The 18,912-nt window shown below is 34.4% G+C and overlaps 1 protein-coding gene, 1 non-coding gene and 1 pseudogene across 3 annotated transcripts; 2 read left to right on the top strand and 1 right to left on the bottom strand.

The window, feature by feature from the left end:
- Positions 1-210: 210 nt before the first annotated feature.
- On the bottom strand, positions 211-326 carry LOC147481770 (U5 spliceosomal RNA). Its single transcript, XR_015207065.1, has one exon. It is a non-coding gene; the product is annotated as a U5 spliceosomal RNA (small nuclear RNA).
- A 597-nt stretch (positions 327-923) lies between these two features.
- On the top strand, positions 924-1,536 carry LOC147481769 (putative receptor-like protein kinase At1g30570 pseudogene; annotated as a pseudogene).
- Positions 1,537-13,550: 12,014 nt separating this feature from the next.
- On the top strand, positions 13,551-18,912 carry LOC147481768 (pentatricopeptide repeat-containing protein At1g05600-like). 2 transcript variants are annotated; one of them, XM_086578338.1, is made up of 5 exons: positions 13,551-14,087; positions 16,938-16,996; positions 17,077-17,149; positions 17,238-17,303; positions 18,619-18,912. In XM_086578338.1, the coding sequence occupies exons 1-5, from the start codon at positions 13,641-13,643 to the stop codon at positions 18,694-18,696; spliced, it is 723 nt and encodes a 240-aa protein (XP_086434464.1). In that variant the 5' UTR covers positions 13,551-13,640; the 3' UTR covers positions 18,697-18,912. The 2 variants fall into 2 exon arrangements, with proteins under 2 accessions (XP_086434464.1, XP_086434465.1); XM_086578339.1 differs by lacking the exon at positions 13,551-14,087 and adding an exon at positions 16,341-16,422.

The raw sequence follows: 18,912 nt of genomic DNA, 5'->3' as shown, positions 1-18,912 counted from the left end.
CGAAATGTCCATGACCCCAAAGAGGGGTGATCGACTATCAGTGAGACCATGTTTGTGGACCCACACATGTTTATCACATTATATGCAGTTTATGAGTTTTCATAAAACAATTGCAAAATAATTCCATTGAACTCACACACTAGCAGCATCAAAGCACTGAAAGTTGCATATAAACACTTCTCCATTAGCAACATTTTAGCTTGAGTTGGTGGGATTCCGAAAGGAAATCCCTTAAAAAATAGGAGTATGCTGCTTTATGCAACGAGCACACGATATTCTTTAGTAAAAGGTGAAAGAATAGTTCACTCTATGCTCATCAGGCAACTGCCTATGTTTAGACCTTTCTTGGCTGCAACTTTACATAAGTGGTTATTGGCTAAAACCGTTCATAGTTTCATTTGCTTGATATGGGACTAAAAGCTTTAACGTGTACCTGATTTTGTAGATGTGAGGTTGAGTTGAAATATATAACCTGACACAACCCTGGTCTTAGACCCTGAAATGAAGTTCTCATAATAAGCTTGGGTCGTCATGGGAGCCCAACAGGTTTAGGTGTCGATGGACTACTCACAAAACATTGCCCCCTAATGAAATATCCAAGTCTAGAGTGCACTGGACTTGAAAGTTGCATCAAATTTTCCTACACATGGTTGGGTTATTGAGGTAGAGTGGCTGATTGTTTGGTCAGAGTTTGATAAAACAAATTCGTACACAAGAGTTTAATTATATGAGATTTAACTGAAATTAAATCCTCGGAGTTCCCTGCAAAATATACTGTTGATTTTGTTTTTTAAAAGTCATCATCTTCACTAACTATTTGTGTAATTGTGTTTATATGTGTAGCATCCTAGCTTTTATGTGTGAAGGTATAAGAATGATGTCCTTATTATTATAAAATAATGAGTAGCTAAAATATTTACCTGTTTGGCAGTGATCTTCCTCCTTTGTCGTGGAGGCAAAGATTAGATGCATGTATAAGTATTGCTCGGGGTCTCTATTACCTTCATACAGGGGTAGAGAGGCGGGGTATAATTAATAGGATATGATGTTAAGACCACAAATATTCTATTAGATGAGAGTTTTGTTGCAAAGATGGCAGATCTCGGGTTGTCAAAGGATGGTCCTGCACTTGATCATACTCATGTGAGTACTGCAGTAAAGGGAAACTTCGGATATCTTGATCCAGAATACTTCCGTAGGTAACAATTGACCGAGAAGTCTGATGTGTATTCATTTGGTGTGGTGTTGTTTGAAGTTATGTGTGCTCAACCTGCTATCAATCCAAGCCTACTGAAAGATCAAATAAACCTTGCATAATGGGCAGTCCGATGGCAATGACAGGGACAACTAGAAACTATTGTGGATTGACGTCTTGAAGGGTACTCACTTGATTCGTTGAAAAAATTTGGAGAAATAACCGAGAAATGTCTTGCTGATGAGGGAAAGAATCGACCAACAATGGGTGAAATCCTACATTCCTTCAGACATGCTAGCTGCAAGATTGCACGGCGCGTTGGAAGTTATTTATGTTTCTGAGCATACAAATTATAACGGCATAAAAGTTCATCATCTTAACACGTTATATATATTAGATGTGTTTGGGCTATGTTACTCAAACCATGGTTTGTGCCTGAGCTAACTGTGCGGGCTTAAGGCATCTAGCTATAATTTGCTTTTCTTTTTTGTGTTTTCTCCCATTTGACATTTAGTTTTGTTAATGGCCGGTTTGAGCCAAACAGAACCATCCATAGTATTGATTGTTCCAATTATGTTTTATGTTTTGAAATTTCAAAAGAATACATTATGGGTTGCCACAACGTAGAATATCTTGGAGCGAAAAGTTACAACTTAGGTATTAGATAGTCTTCAATCAATGGATTTGGGTTTCGATTTCCATTCTTCAATTTTCATAGGTTTTTATATTCTTTGTATTTCCATTTTTTGTTTTCCCAGTGGTTTAACATATCAGTGTTTTGATTATATTCCAAATTAATGCAATGCAGTAGCCACTGTCTTCTTTAAAATTACATGTGCTAATAAATTTTGATTATTTTTGAATAAGTTTAAGTGTCATCTGTTATATTAAGATTTGAACTTACAAGTTTGATTAATTTTGCTGCAAAGTTGCCATGTTCGAATTTAGTTTGACTGTATTATGATTCAATTGAATTGTAATGGCATATTTGGTTTGCACTACTGTATTTATTTAGAAATTGTTCATTTTTATGATTAATTTTAATCAATAACAGGTAAATCATTGTGAGGCTTCTATGTCGAGATTCTAGATTGTCATGTTTTCTATTTTGTACAAGGTTAGTCCAACAAGTAAGTCTGTGATTTTTATCCTTTAAATGGTAAGCCAATTTTATTCAATGATGATCTTCTAAACTAATCCTTTAATTTACAGTAACTGGAAGGTCGTCATGTACAAGGTTACATGGATGTGCACCATCATTGCGGAATGCTAACACTGATTGGATTTATGGATGTTATTGCCACGTATGATTTTTAAGGTCTAAGGTAATCTATTCCACTACCTTTATATGCATCAACTGCAAATTGGGTTTTGATATTACTTACAAAATAATCATCCACCATAAAAGTGTTTTCTTTATTTATTGCAAAGGGTTGGGTTTTTTTAGATGATTAATTAGATTGTGTTGTTGGCCACCAACCACCCTTTAATTTCATGTCATAGAACAAACCTAATTAATCATTTGATTAATCATGTTATGACTCTTAAACTTGGGTTGTACTTTTACGAGTATTAAGAATTTGATAATGGCATGTTTAGAATGTCTAAATAGCTTTATTAGAGTTTCCACATAAGTTTTGGCTTATGTAAAAATCAGGGGAAAAAAAATTAACAGTCATGACAAAAATAGAAGCAGATCATATGAAAAATGAGTCCCAAACAAGAAACACTTAGGTCTTAGTGTTGGGATGACTTATAAAGTGTTCTTGATGATAGTGCTCTTTACATTTGGGAGCGTAAGTAGCTTATGCGTAGGCTCCAAAACAGGAACTTATGGTTGTCACGTTAGCATACTTGATAAGATTAGTTGGAAATATTGCTATGTCACTCAAATAGTAAGATGCCAATTTGATTTTATGTGTAGAATAAAACATGACTATACTATACTAATGTATGTGTAGAATATAAAGCTAATGTTGTAGATGAGGTATGACAAAACATGATTTTGATACATTCTTACTATTGTTGTTCTTACTAAAATGACTTCTATGAATCAACACATGCAAGATTGCAACACAATCTTACAACTAGTTTTGATTTTCATTATTAGTGCAAATTGGATTAGATGGGTGCTCTTCAATCTGTCGAATGAATAGTACTATAAATAAGGCTATGGTTTTGTCAGTATTCCTTATTTTTTTATTTTAAACAATTGAATGACTTATTATTCTTGATTTTGCTAAAAAGAAATTATTTATTTAGGTGACTTTTCATGATCCCGGAGCTACCAAGAGAGTTGTTTATATATGTTAGTTTAGGATAATATCATATAGTTAAATCAAAATACAAAAAAATTAATTAGGATAAATACAAAATACTTTAAGTTTTGAAAGTATAGTCTTTTGGTTTAAGTTTACTTACCAAGAGTTGGGAATTCAACCAACTTTGACCGGTTGAATGCGCGAGGCAAGTAGTGTGATATCACGCTCGCGCATCTCAACCCAACTTGGGGGTTGAAGTTCCAATCTTTGACAAACATTTTCTAGCTTTCAAAGTCAAAATAATATTTCATTTAATTAATCATCAGTGAATAGTTAATTAGCTAAACGTAGTTACTTTTCGTGTTTACTGCTTTCATTTCACCCACTCTCCCTCATTCAATTTATCTAACTTCTGACTTTTTTCCTCTATATATTTTTACTCTCTTCTTGGTTACAAATATGGTTTTATCAAATGATTATATACTCAAGTGCCGACACAATATGATTAAGGAAAGAACAAAATATTATCATGGTAACTATTTTGTTTTTATTTTTTGCAATCTCTTTTATTTGGAATTATGTGTTCCTTCATTTTCTTTCTTTGCATTCACCATAGTTTTATGTTTATGACGTTTGATTGTTTCCGTGGTTTAATATATCTCTTTTTTTTTTATTGTCTTTGACTGTGAGTACTTCACTCTCTTTTTGGAGTACTAATTGGGAAACTTGGTCTTTCTGTATAATGAAATACGTTGATTTGGTTATTGACGATCTTAAGTCTACTGAGGTGACAAATTTCTCCCGCTCTACTAATCTTCTTCACTCCCTTTTTGGAGGCAGGCTTGATTATTGAATCAACAGGTAAGTTACGTTTAATTACTCTTTTCTATTTTAAGCAGTGGTATCCTGCTTTAGATTTCAGGAAGTTAATAACATGTAATGTACCTAGATGATGTAGACAGTAAGAACAAACTATTCCATTGCAATCATAGATCTTCAAAATGAAATTTGCTCTGAGACATTTTTGTCTAAGGTTTGCTAATATTACAAATTTTGAAATGAAAACTTTGTTCATATTTTAAGTTGGATGGCATTTACGTGTTTGCTATGGCACCAATTGTTTTCTCTGTCGTCTCAGTCATCTTTTCTGTAAATCCCGCTCGATTAAATGATTTAATTTTAGGTAGTAGGAGTACTTACGTGTTTGCTCTGCTAATACAATTAGTATATTCGGAATATGCATTATATTAAACCAAACACCACATCTTCTACTGCTAGAAGTTGAGTTTTAAGTTTTAAGCAAATATCTTTGGCTCTTTGTGCCTGTTGCAATTTTACGGGTTACCAACTAATTTTTTGATGTCCTGGTGTTGGGTCAATAAGAATTATCGTCCTCAATATTGGCATGTAGGAGCTTTACTTTTTTCGTCCTTCTAGGTTCCCGGTGGTACCATGTGGGATTCTTTTCTGGTTGATGGAGTTGCCTTCAAGAAGATGTTTTCCTATGCCAGATTTGAAACAACAGGAAAAACAAAAACAGCTGTCTCTCACTTATTCGATGTCATATCCGTTGGAAGCATGAATTTAGCAAAGATGTTGCTGTAGTTATGGCTTATATGTTTCTGTAGTTATGGCTAGCAAATATATGTTTCTGCATAAGCTGTATTTTCTTATATGTACATATATGTTGATAAATTATATTGGCATTCTACATTACTACTATAGTGAATAGTTAACCATGGTTGTAGAATTTCAAATTCGCTGATCAGAGTTTACATTCTTCTGGGCTCTACCCCCTCATTTGTGAAGTTATAGGTCTTTGTTAGGCCATAATTAAATTTAGCCTAAAACTCCTGGGTCTGGGCAGTGATAGTTGCATCCTCTTGGACCTCTGACATGGAATAAGAGTTTACGAGTGTGATTAGCACTATGCAATTGCATGTTTCCTTTTAGTTCTATTAGAGATTACTCTGCAAGTACATGCTTATTCAGATTATGCAATTCCTCTGTTTTTTGTGGATACCTGGATGAGCAATGATTTCAATAGATTTTCGGTATAATTTACACGTTTTTCTATTTAATAGATATTTATCCTACTTTTCGTTTCTTATATCAGAGAGGGAAAGTAAGTTGGGGAAAGGATAATAATTGACAATATTTTACACAAGTTATACTCTTGAGCACAACATTCAGCTCACGTAGGATAACTTCAGAAACAAACTTACACCCTACATATAGCTCCTTATCCAACCTCACCTCCTGCAAGAAAGCAATAGAGAGTACAAACCGGTAATAAGCCAATACCAAAGAGAAACTAACTTTTAAGGAGAAATATTATCCACAAAGTGGTATGCATACTAACGAGAAACAAACACTAAAGGGAAAATGGTATACACTCCAAAATTAGAATGCAATATTACATGCATGTCGTAGAACAAACCTAATTAATCATGTTATGACTCTTGCACTTGGGTTGTACTTTTACGAGTATTAAGAATTTGATAATGGTGTGTTTAGAATGTCTAAATAGCTTTATTAGAGTTTCCATATAAGTTTTGGCTTATGTAAAAATCAGGGAAAAAAAATTAACAGTCATGACAAAAATAGAAGCAGGTCATATGAAAAATGAGTCCCAATCAATAAAACCCAATCATCTTCTGACCACCAAACCTATATATTGTTTCTCTATTCGCCGCGTGTGTATAGTAAAGCCCTAAACCAACCCTTATTTTACTTCTCTATTGTGACAATTAACCTTCTTCTTCATGTCTGGTACGTATGCTTCTCCTATTCACTTTCTATTTCTTTTGCTTCTTTTAATTTTGTATTGTATTCTTAATTATTTGGTTATATATATTTTCTTATAATTTCTTAAGATCTATAGCTTCAGGAACTCTTTATGCCAATGAAACCTTCAAGTTGATTTCCATTATGTTACCCTATGAAAGCATCACAAGTACTGAAAAATTCAGTTTTTATTGAATGATTGTGTTTTTGTTTCACATTTTGTTTGGGGGATTTGTTATGTTTTTGTTTTTTTGTTTTTTAGTGATATTTTGATGTAAAAATTGGAGGTATCCAAATTCAATCAACATGCATTTTACACATTATTTCTTCCTTTCATTGATATGAAAGTAGAGCTTAAAGTACTATAAATACATGTTGCAAATACAAAGTCAAATGTAACAAAAAAGGCTAATAGTATTTTGGCTCCATAGGAAATATGGAAGCGAGTCAAGCGACATAAGAAAGAGATATCATGTTTTTTTAACCATATTTAATAGTACATATTTCAGTCTGGCCACATGGCCATACCTGCTTTTGGTTTACTTATTCTTATTTTTATTTTTTGAAGCAGTAGCACTTTCTGTTGATGATATTGCTATATTGAATGGGATCCCTATTGCACACTACCCCATTGCTATAGGTACTAACTCATGTTCGTAGCCAATGTTTTGTTGAATGGCGTGTTTAAACTATTTGTGTGATGATTTTTCCTAATCAAGAAACACAAATATTTTGTTGATGATCAAAGAACAACTAGAAGTATTGAATCAATAAGAAGATGATGAGTTGAACCACGTTCTTTAATGGCTGCCTACGTATCCTGTGTATAGGAATCAAACTCCAAGCGTAGTTCAACTATTCTATTTATAAGAATAGATGAGGTTTCCCAATTAGTGTTTAACTAGGAGACCGTCTCTTGTTAAGTATTATCTTGATGAATAGATGAGGTTTCCCAATTAGTGTTTAACTAGGAGACCATCTCTTGTTAAGTCTCATCTTGACTCTTCTAGAAGCCCCATGTTTCCCAAGTCAAATAGGTCTCCTTTATTGACTTAAACAACAGAAAAACATGTTTAGGTTCGGATTGGGAGTTGGAGTTTCATACTTAGTAGTTCCGGATTTGGTGTTCCTAGTCAGGAGTTGGTTCTCCGAGCCTACAACTCGAACTAGATCCGAACCTCCAGCTTTCCGAGCCTACTACTCTAACCGGTTCCGAACCTCCAGTTCTCCGAGCCTACTACTCCAACCAGTTCCGAACCTCCAGTTCTCCGAGCCTACAACTCGAACTAGATCCGAACCTCCAGTTTTCCGAGCCTACTACTCTAACCGGTTCCGAACCTCCAGTTCTCCGAGCCTACTACTCCAACCGGTTCCGAACCTCCAGTTCTCCGAGCCTATTCCAACCAATTCCGAACCTCCGAAGTAAGAGGATTTGGACTTTAGGTATGTTCTGGTACTTTTACCCACACCAAGACTATATCCAAGCCTTAAGAAGATACTGCCACGTGTTACATATCTATTTGCTAAAATATGCACACACACTATTGATAGCTAAATCAGTTTCTTACCCTTATGTTAAATAGTTTTTGTTAAACCTCATGTGTAGAATACCCTACATATTCTAAATCTTACTTTTCTTTTCTTCCCTAATAAAAATGTATTCAACTAAAATAAAAATTCACACACATCTCTCCAACAAAATTCTTTCTCAATTGAAAACAACCATATTTACTGCAAATTGGAAACCATTTTTACCAATATTAGTGTTGATTCTCTCTTTCCACAGTTGAGTTGTTGAAGACCGACACTTAATTCTTAAGTTGCTACTATGAAGCAGCACCTGTTGTTGTTGCAAGATGAAGGAGCAGGTTTGATATTCATCATCTTCTTTAATTCTTTTATTACCTATGACTTTTGAGGTCTAAGATAATCTATTCCACTACCTTTATATGCGTTAATACAAGTTGGGCTTTCAGCATGCATATAGAATATTCATCCACCGGAATAGTGTTATATTTTTGGCAATGAATTGGCCAGGTTCTTTGACACGATTAATAAGATTATGTCATTGGTCACGTACTACCCAGCCTTTTTACTGTACATCGTGGAACAAACGTAATTATTCATTTAACTAATCATTCAATGATTCTTGAATTTGGGGTGTACGTAATATATGGAGATACTCCATGTCGTCTCACATGGAATGTATGAATTGTATATTCATATTCTATTCAAAATTGTTGAAGCATTCATCATTCATAAATAAAAATAGACCTTAGTATCCATAATTAGTCATTCTAAGGTCTTTTTGTAGTTTAAGAGTGACATTTCATGGGTGGCTGGAGGCCATCCAATTTTGTTCAACTCTATATTGAGTCACAATAGTAGGTTGTTAAGTAGGCCTGAGTAGCCCTGGGTAAATATGCTTCTTAGTTTTCTAGATAATCTAGGTGGTATAATATTTTTAAGCAATCCATTCAGGCTACTTAGTTTCTTACTGCTTTCAAAATTTTCAAATGATGTTCCTCAGGGGTAACGATTGAGTTACATGAAAGAGGTGGGAGATCAAAGTTTAGGATTTGGCTTCTTCCATTGAAAAACAAATATGGGATGCAACAGTTATTGGATACTCATTAAGATAATCTATCTTCAGTTTATTTTAATAGTTGTTACCATTCCATTTTCACTCCATTTCCCTTAGAGTTAATTACTATTTTTTTTTAAGTGTTGGTAAAATATAACGGATCATGAGGTTTGGTAGTAAGATTGCATGAACACAGATGTCCCAACATGCGGTTGAGTTCTATATAATATTACTGATAATTTACCATGTTCTGTTGCCTTGGTTTGCAATCATCATATACATTATTTCTTCGATTTTTTATTGATTTTGTGTGGCATTTAATTACGTCACCGGAAATAGGTTTGGAGCGTGTCTATTATAATGCCATATTAAAGTGTTAGTTATATATTAGTACATCTAGATTCTAAAAGACATTTTGTTATTGGAACACAAATAGCCTCAGACAAATGTACTTTGCACCTGCAAGTCATATATTTACAAACTAATCTCACATTCTCATTTAGTACTATTTTTTCCACCAATGCACGGGACACATGCACGCCGTTTACTTATAAAATTCTCATAAGCATGCCCTTACCCTTTGCATAGACTTGGGAGATCATATATGTGTATATACCATATTCTCTTATCTCTTAATCTACTTACTTGATAGCTTCTCATAAGCTAACAATATCTTAATCGACATGTACTTTTTGTTTAGGTGAGTATTGGATGCACAACGGGGAGGAGAACCTGAGTTCATAATGACTTCACATCATCTCCGTTTGTTTTGATGCTATATAAACTTCCTGTAATTGTGTTACATACCTTAAGTGTCACAAATGTTGTAACATACGGCAGAAACAGAAAATTGTATTTATATTAGTTGAGTGTCATTGCATATTCATTTTATTCTATGGATGCGAAATCCGTGTTTCTTTATGATCAATAAATAGAAAATCGGAAGATGTATAACTTACAAAACTATGTTCATATATAAAATTCCTGTTTCATGGCTATGGTCATTAGTAAATTACCAGATTGAACGATAGAAGTTTAGAGTGAATTGAATATGAGCTGTATAAAAGTCCTATCTAGGTAGTGTTTTTTCACAGTTGTGGTTAAAAAAAGTACCAAATTTTATATTTCATTACGTAAAAAAAAAATACAAAAATATTAACGTTTTCCTCATGTAATAATAAGATTTATGTATAAATAAAAATATCATCATGTATAATCAATAAATGTTCATTGGCTTCAAATATCCCAACAATTTCCCACTGCCCTTCAAAGCCACATTTAGCAACTACTCTAATACCCATATTATCCATGTAACTCTCAAAAGGATTGATAGGCAAAACTTTAGTAAAAGGGTTTGCAAGATTCTCAGCTGTAGGAATCTTTGTAACTGTAATATTACCACGTTGCACAATGTCACGTATCAAATGATACTTACGCTCCACATGCTTTGACCTCTTATGATACTTAGACTCTTTGGATTGAACTACTACACCACTATTGTCACAAAATAATGTTATAGGAATCTGTATGTGCTTGAGGCACTACTTCTAATTCCATCAAAAACTTCTTAAACCAGACTACCTCTTTTGCTGTTTCACTAGCAACAACATACTTTGTCTCTGTAGTCGAGTCTGCAATACATTGTTGTTTTACACTTCTCCAACTAACTGCTCTACCACCAAGTGTAAACACATATCCAGATGTAGACTTTCATCAATCGTGATAAGATTTTACCAACTATAATTGATGTATAAATACGGCGCACATAGAATTCTTAAAAGCAATAACCAACTAAAGTTCTAGGCCAAATGATCACCATGCACAAAAAATGCAATTCTTGGATGTTACAAAATAATAGTTTGGAGTAGATACATAAACTAAAGTTTATTTGCAGTCTATGATATAATTTGTTTACTAAATTTTGAAAGTATACCCGGCCGACCACGTTCCAAATTATTGTTTGTTAATGGGTAATTTTTTGCTAATGTTAATTAAGATGAAATACTTCGGGACATTCAGCAACCATGATTGTATTATAATGGCTTCATGTCGATTATTATTTTTGAGTACGTTCAATCGAGAAAAGAAAATAATTTTGATTATTAAGAAGAGATTCATTGCCTTTTAATAATATGACTTTTGGAGAAAGGTAATCTTACTCCCACGAATGAAATTGTTTAAATTTTTGTTGTTTGAATTTTTTTAATTCATGTTATGTAGAAAATTTTAAGTAAATTCAAAATGTTTAGCAAAAAAAAATTATTTCATTTAACAGCACAAATTATGGCTAAGTTCAAGACGAGGAGAATATGGGTAGATCAGTTAGATCACTTTCTTGGTTTACACTGAGCTTAATTATTTAGTAGTTACTGCTATATTGCTTATCATTAGCAACTGTTGTAGTGTGGACTCAAGAACTTCCTCTCTTAAAGCATAAATGTCTTGCATAATTTTTTATTGCTTATCATTTTCTTTATTGTTTGAAGTCTAGAACAAAATCTGACAAATAATTGGCGCTGGGAACTTTGATCAATTAAGTTACTGTATGAGTTTTAATATAGTTTAGAAATAAATTTTTTGATATATAATAATAAAATTAAAAAAATTATATAAAAACGGTCTCCGTTCGTTGAACGGGTCCAAAAATCTAGTATTATAAGTTATTATAACTTCTTTTACCAAGAAATGAGGCTCAGCCCCTTGGTTCTAACTTGGTTGAGTATAAACTCCCTCCCATCGACCCATATCACATAACCTCCCTATTATTTAGGTCTCGTTAAATAACCTCCCTGTTTTCCAAAAAAGAAATAAAATTTGGTATGTTTTTATTTCCCATTTTATCTTATTTCATTTTTTACCCTTTTGGGATTGAAAATTTCCCGACTATATGTAAATGTATTTTTACATAGTCATATATATATGTAAAACTATATTTGCATAGTCATCGGAGCTATAAAAAGTTAAATTTACATAGTAACTTTTAGGATTGAAATTTTCCGACACCTGACAGAATATATGTAAATGTATTTTTACATAGTCATATATATGTAAAACTATATTTATATAGTCATTGGAGCTATGAAAACTTAAATTTACATAGTAACTTTTGGGATTGAAAATTTTCCGATGACACCAGACAGAATATAAAAATTTAAATTTTCCTATGAAAAAAAATTTCATATGAAAATTTAAATTTAAATAGGTTAAGAAGACTGTAATTTTATATTGTCATATGTAAATACAAATTTACATAAGATGACGTCAGCCCGGTTTGTCCTTAAGCTAAAATTATAAGTAAAGATTGATGACGTCAGCCCGGTTTTCACAGGGGTATTTTGGTTTGTTTTGGCTTTGATGTTATGTTTTTAAATAATAGGGAGGTTTTATACATTTGTTCGATTACAGGGGGTTTTTGTGCAACTATTTAAGTACCAGGGAGATTAAACCCATTGTCTGCTTCTTTTACTCGGTCATTAAAGAAACAACAAATTTTAATAAGTTATTTGTTCCTATCTTATTTAGGGGTGTGCATGGGTACCCAATTACCCGAACCCAAACCCGAACGGAACTATTTATAGCAGGTCTGGGTCCTAAAATGTTAGACCCATTTAAAGTGGGTCTTCAAGAACCGACCCGATAAAAAACCGAAACCGTTAGAACTGAATAGTAAAAACCGATGAGTACCCGAACCGAAACCGGAACCGATTAGTTTGATTTTGATATATAAAATTTAGTATTATATTACACTAAATAAAGACAAACCCAAACATTATTATTATATATAGTCTATATTTGTTAGGTGTAAAATTATACTAAATATATATAATATTTAGCATAATAGTGAATATGTGTTATTAAATGCATATTTTATAATATTACATTAAATATGTGTATTATAAATATTAATAGTAATGTTTACGTGTCTACGTCTATATGTATAGTCGTATACTATGAATTAACTAATGCACTGTCTATATTAACTAATGCATGAATGTGTAACTATATTATTATTTATATATATATATATATATATATATATATATATATATATATATATATATATATATATATATATATATATATATATATATATATATATATATATATATATATATATATATATTAAATATATATATCTAAATATATATATATATTATTTAGATAACGAATACGTGCAATACTAACTAACAATTGTAGTACATGTGGTATTTATTATATATATGACGCATTACGTATAGTATAATATACATATGTTCGATTTAAATATATACATGCGTATAATGTATGAGAATGTATTTAAAATTTTTAGATAACTTTCAAATATTATTATTGAATTTAGGACTATTACTTCTTATGAGAGGACAAAAATATTGTTGACAAGTGTTATAGTCGCTGTAAACCAACTTTTATATCGGTTATATAACTAAAAAAAATAATTTTAGCAATAAAAATATATAACCCGATAAGAAACCGAAATCGGAATTGAAACCAACTTAATTAATGGGTATGGGTCAGGATTTTCAAAATATAAGAAAAAACCCAAAAGAACCGAACTTGATAAGAACCGCTAAAAATAGACCAAAAACCGAAACCGATAAAAACCTACCATAAACACCCCTAATATTATTGTGCATCCCTAAGTGAGTGTATGTGAACGTTTTTCTCTTTTGGAGAGGGTGTAAAATGACTCTTGTCCCTTCTAGTTTCTCTCTTCTCATATTTTACTCTTGCTACACCCGCTCTCACTTCTATACAGTAATTCTAGTAAATAATAGACCGGGCCTCCTCTCCTCTCGTCTGGTCGTCTGGTAGTATGAAGTCCATAATAATAAGGTGGCCAAAGTTGCTGAACCCGACTCAGCTGTCTCAGATCATCCGAGTCCAGAAGAACCCACTCACGGCCCTCCGTCTCTTCAATGAGGCCACTTCCAGGTACCCGAAATACAGGCACAATGGCCCCGTTTACGCCACCATGATCGACATCCTTGCCGACTCTGGTCGCGTCTCCGAGATGAAAGACTTAATTCATCAGATGAAACGAGACTCTTGCCAGCTTAGAGACTCCATCTTCGTCACAGCTATTACAACCTATGCCAAGTTTGGCTTGCTGGACGACGCCGTTTCGCTGTTTAGAAATCTTCCACGCTTCAATTGCGTTAATTGGACTCAGTCTTTCAACACCCTTTTGCAGATTATGGTCAGGGAGTCCGACTTCCAGACTGCTCATGAATTATACATGGACAACTCTACAGGTTGGGAGGTAAAGAATCAAACACGCTCTATCAACTTGTTCATTGAAATTCTTTGTCGCAATAATCATTCTGATCTAGCTCTTGACATTTTTCAAGAGATGAATAATATGTGTTGCTATCCGGATAGAGATACTTATAAAGTGTTAATGAGGGGTTTGTGTCAAGACAAGAGACTAAACGAAGCAACCCATGTGCTGTATTCAATGTTTTGGAGAATATCTCAGAAGGGTAGTGGTGAAGACATTGTAGTTTATAGGACCCTTTTGGAAGCTTTGTGTGATAATGGCCATCTGGAGGAGGCTGTACAACTTCTCGGTAAGGTTTTGAGGAAAGGATTGAAGACTCCCAAGCAGCGTCTTCAAGGTTTCACTTTAACCAGATTTCTACAAATTGAAAACGTGGAAGGGATTAAAGGTTTGATCAATGAAGCTCTCATAAAAGGCGCAGTTCCTAGTTTGGTTAGTTATAGTGCTATGGCTATTGATTTGTATTCTCAAGGTAGAATTGACGATGCGAACCGAGTTTTTGATGAAATGCGAGGACAAGGGTTCAGCCCGTCCGTTTATATGTATGAAGCCAAGCTAGAGGCACTCTGTAGGGAAGGGAGAGCGGATGCAGCTGTACAAGTGATTGGAGAGGAGATGCTGGACGATAATTGTGTTCCTACTGCTACCACTTATAAAATAATGGTGAAGGGCCTCTGTGATGAAGGGAAGTCTATGGCTGGGATTAGATACCTGGACAAGATGGCTAAGCAGGTGGGTTGTGTAGCCGACAAAGAGATTTACAATGTTCTAGTGGATGGGTTGTGTCGTGAAAGTCGATTTGTTGAAGCTTGTAAAGTTTTTGAAAAGATGTTGGGGCACAGATATTGGCCATCTGCTGCTGCTTTCAATAGGCTCATTGGAGGGTTGTGTTCCGAGGGTAGGAGTTATGAAGCTGTGTTGTGGTTGGAAGAGATGGCAAGCCAAGGTAACTGCCCAGAGGTTTCTGTATGGAATTCATTGGTGCAAATCGTGTGTTCTGAGTCAATTGAGTTCTATGCTTCTGCTGAGATGCTTCGACGTCTTACCACTCCTTCTGAAGTTTGAGAGAATAGATATATCATGTTCTAGTACATATTCAGGGAAGTGGGACTAGAAGCCTGAGATAGGTTTGATGCACCAAAAGTTGAAGATAAGGGAAGATAAAATAGGTTATGAAAATGGAGCAAGCCATTGAGTGTTGGATTTAGGAATAATGTTCAGATGCAGTTCAAATTCCTACAATACAAATTCATTTATTAACAAAAAAAATGTATAATTAGAAATCTTTATTAAGGGAGAAGCGCTTCTAACTTTTGAAGGAGTTGAAGGCTTCAGTTAAGGCCTGCAATGTGGCATTGAGTTTTTTTTTTTTTTTTTTAGTTGAGCCAATCAAGGCTTGTTCCTTGCAACAGTGATGAAGTCTCCAAAGCTGCTGCTATAGTGGCCTATTGACTCTTTAGCCATGTTTCGCTGTGCATAAAATGTAGGATGCTTTTTTCTTTGTGCTTGTAGCTGTTAGCACAACTATCACCTTCTTAATTCTTAGTTAAAATATGTCTTAGTTGTAGGCCATTTAGGTTAAAAGAAGTGTATGGACTATGAAGTAGGATTTGGTACCTATATCGAATTTAGTTAATATTAGGGTACTTTGAAACACTCAATTTGTTATCCGTGAGCGGAGCGAACATTTTGGGAAAAAGGGGGGGGGGGTTATGCGGACAAAACCAACTTGGTTGGTTTCTGTCTGTCTATCCTCATCTCTTCCTTTCTGTTTTTTCTTTTCGTCTCTCTCACTCTTCTTTTTCCTCTCCCTCTCCAGACACTCTAAATCTCCACTCCATCTTCCTCTCCCACTCCGCTCACCCCCACTGCTTAGCAGTATACTAGTTATATATGTCCAGCTAGCCTTTGTCCTATTTTGAGTGTGTTAACAGGTTGGCAGATTTTTATTTTATTTTGTTTATCCCTTTGGTTTATATTGAGAAGTCGCCATTCTTTGTGTGGTCAATTGGGTTTTTTTTTGGGTGAATTAATATTACCCCCCACTAGATGAGCCAATTAGGATTCCTCCCCCCCACTAGATGGGAAATTAGGGTCTCCTCCCTAAATACACACAAAAAAAATTCGGTCAACCCATTTTGACTTTTTTTTCGTGTGTATTTATGGGGGAGACCCTAATTTTCCATCTAGTAGGGGGGAAATCCTAATTGGCTCATCTAGTGGGGGGCTAATACTAGTTAACCCTTTTCTTTTTTGGAGAGGGTGTAAAATGACTCTTAGCTGCTGTCTGTCTGTGCCCCCTGTAGTTTCTCTCTTGGTATGCTTATCTTTTCATCTTCTCCTCTCACTCTCTTTGTTCTCCGCCCTTCTCTTCATCTCCCTCCTTCATCTTCCTTCTCCTCTCATCTCCTACCCTACACTCACTTCCCCATTGCTATACAGTAATTTTAGTATTTTGTGTTGAGGTCTGCCATAAGTCCATAAACTCTTAATGATTTAAAAAAGTAAAAAATAAAAAAGTTTCAGGTAACCCGACCAGTTTGAGGTCTGCCATTACGGACTGTTTTGCACAAATTTTTTTTCTTCAAAGTCGACTGAGCTTTCTCTTTGCACATACCAAAAAACGTTTTTTGATGGTGAGAAACCAGATTGAATTCATCTCTATAATAGTCTTTCTCAAGGTTTTCAGGAACCGAAAATCTCTTGCTCCCCACCGCTCACACAGTCACACCCATAGTTATTCTAATTTTACAGTTATACTTACCTTTTCATAATCTAGGCTTCTTTTTTCTTCCATGAGAAAGTAATCTCTAGTTTTACTTTAATTGACAGGTAAGATTTGGGAATAAACTAATCGAGATGGACAACAAACACACAGTCGAGATGCACAAGTAAGTTTCATATATTTCTTTTGTTTGTGCTATTTGTATTTTCAGGTAGAGGCTCACCAGTTTATATTGAATTAATGAAGGTACTTAGAGAAGCAAAGTGAGGTTCTCATGGATGCTTATAGATCAATGTCTCATGAGCTACACAGGCTTCAGGTTAGTCTTGAAGTTGTTGCTGTTTCTTTATTATGTAATATTTATTTTGGTTTATGACTTTTTTTCTTGGCTTTTGGGTGATTTGTAGGTTGAAGAAGAGATGCTAATGCGGAAATTTTATGAACTTATGTCTGCCCAAGGCCTTACGAAAAAGGTACAAGCACTTTGTATGTCTTTTGTTTCTTTTTATTTTTGTTTTGACAAGCTAGTAGTTATGATCTCAGTACGGACATTCTGGTGGCTGAATCCATTTTTATTTATAGCTGTTGTTCTTATTTGTCATTTTGGTCTTCCTAGAGAGCTTTTTAGATTATAGAACTTGTGGTCTTGGGCTCCTGGAGACACTTGGGACACTACACCATTGTTTATAGAGACTAATCATTGCAAACACCTTTAGTTGCTCCTGTAGTGATGCTGAAGGTACCCCTCACATGAGGTAGTCGTCTGTCTTTATGATTGATGAATAGGCAGTTGAACAATGTCCTGCTATTCTAATAGAAAACTTATATATTCAGGTCTCCCTTCTCAACTCATCAACCACCCACACTTGACCTGCCCGAAACTTGGTCTACTTACCACTGAACAATTTAGTCAAGTTTATTAATTTCCTTAGCAAACTTAGAGATTTCTGTCCCATGCATCCAACCATCTCTTACAGTTAAAGATTTCTGATATTACGAATTATGTAGTGTGAACTTGGTTTAAGCAATTTGTAAGAAACTTGACGTAATACCCAAGTGACTACAATAGCCAACTATCCGAGCATGCGTACTCCCATCATTGACTAAGATACTATTCAGGTGTGGGAAGGAAAAAATAGGTGGAGGTTTCAGGCAGTTTTTTCTTTGTGAGTGTATGATTTCCCATCTTCATGACTGGTCTTCTATTGCTTACACTCCATGGATCAGAACAGTTTGTTTAACAAGGTTGATTCGTTTTGCACTAACTGTGGTACAAATGAATTTGCACATGAAAACTTTTTAGAAATGTCAGTCTGGTGAATTCCACTGAGTTATGGGGGGTCTGTCTTCCCAATTTATCTTAAAAATCCATTTAGTATAATGAACTCGTTTCTCGCAAATTTGTTTCCACGTGGGGGCATTGTTGGTGAGCCATGCATTTGTGCTTGTGGCTGTTCTGCTTAAGTTAACTGTCCTTTATATTTGTAATCTAAACCAGGTGGAGGAAATGTGCTACATGATTATAGTAATGTAATAATGCTTTTTTCCACATCAATTTTCTTTGTTAGTGTCCTGCAAAGTTACACCATATTCTTTAGATAGCGACCAGTAGTCTATAACCGTGCATTTGTAGTAATAACTACTGAGAACCTAAATGAAAAAATAAGTACCTAAAGACACACTCACGTGACAAGTGAGAATGACTCACTTTTTCAGTTGTTATTATACCCAAGTTTCTTTGGTCTTGCTTTCTGCATTTTTATTCGATCTTATTCATATGTTTTGCAGGATAAAAATGGAGAAGATGCTTGTAATGATGGACAATCGGGTGCAATGGTTCCTCACGACCTAAGCAACTTAAAGTAGGGCTGTTGTCAAGGTGTGAAAGTCCCTGTTGGCGGTTTAGTTTAACTTCCAGTGAATGACGTGCAGATCTGGTGACATGAGTTTGTTGTGTCGATTTTGTAACATTTGAACATACTGTAGTATGTTACAACTTTGCAGCCGCATCATAGCCAATTTAATGAACCATTTTCATAATTTTGAATCAGAATGGATATAAATTATTTAATTTTTTGTTCA

Source organism: Coptis chinensis, chromosome 8, assembly GCF_015680905.1.
Source record: "Coptis chinensis isolate HL-2020 chromosome 8, ASM1568090v1, whole genome shotgun sequence".
Lineage (NCBI taxonomy): Eukaryota > Viridiplantae > Streptophyta > Magnoliopsida > Ranunculales > Ranunculaceae > Coptis > Coptis chinensis.
This window is presented reverse-complemented; position numbering and strand designations above follow the sequence as displayed.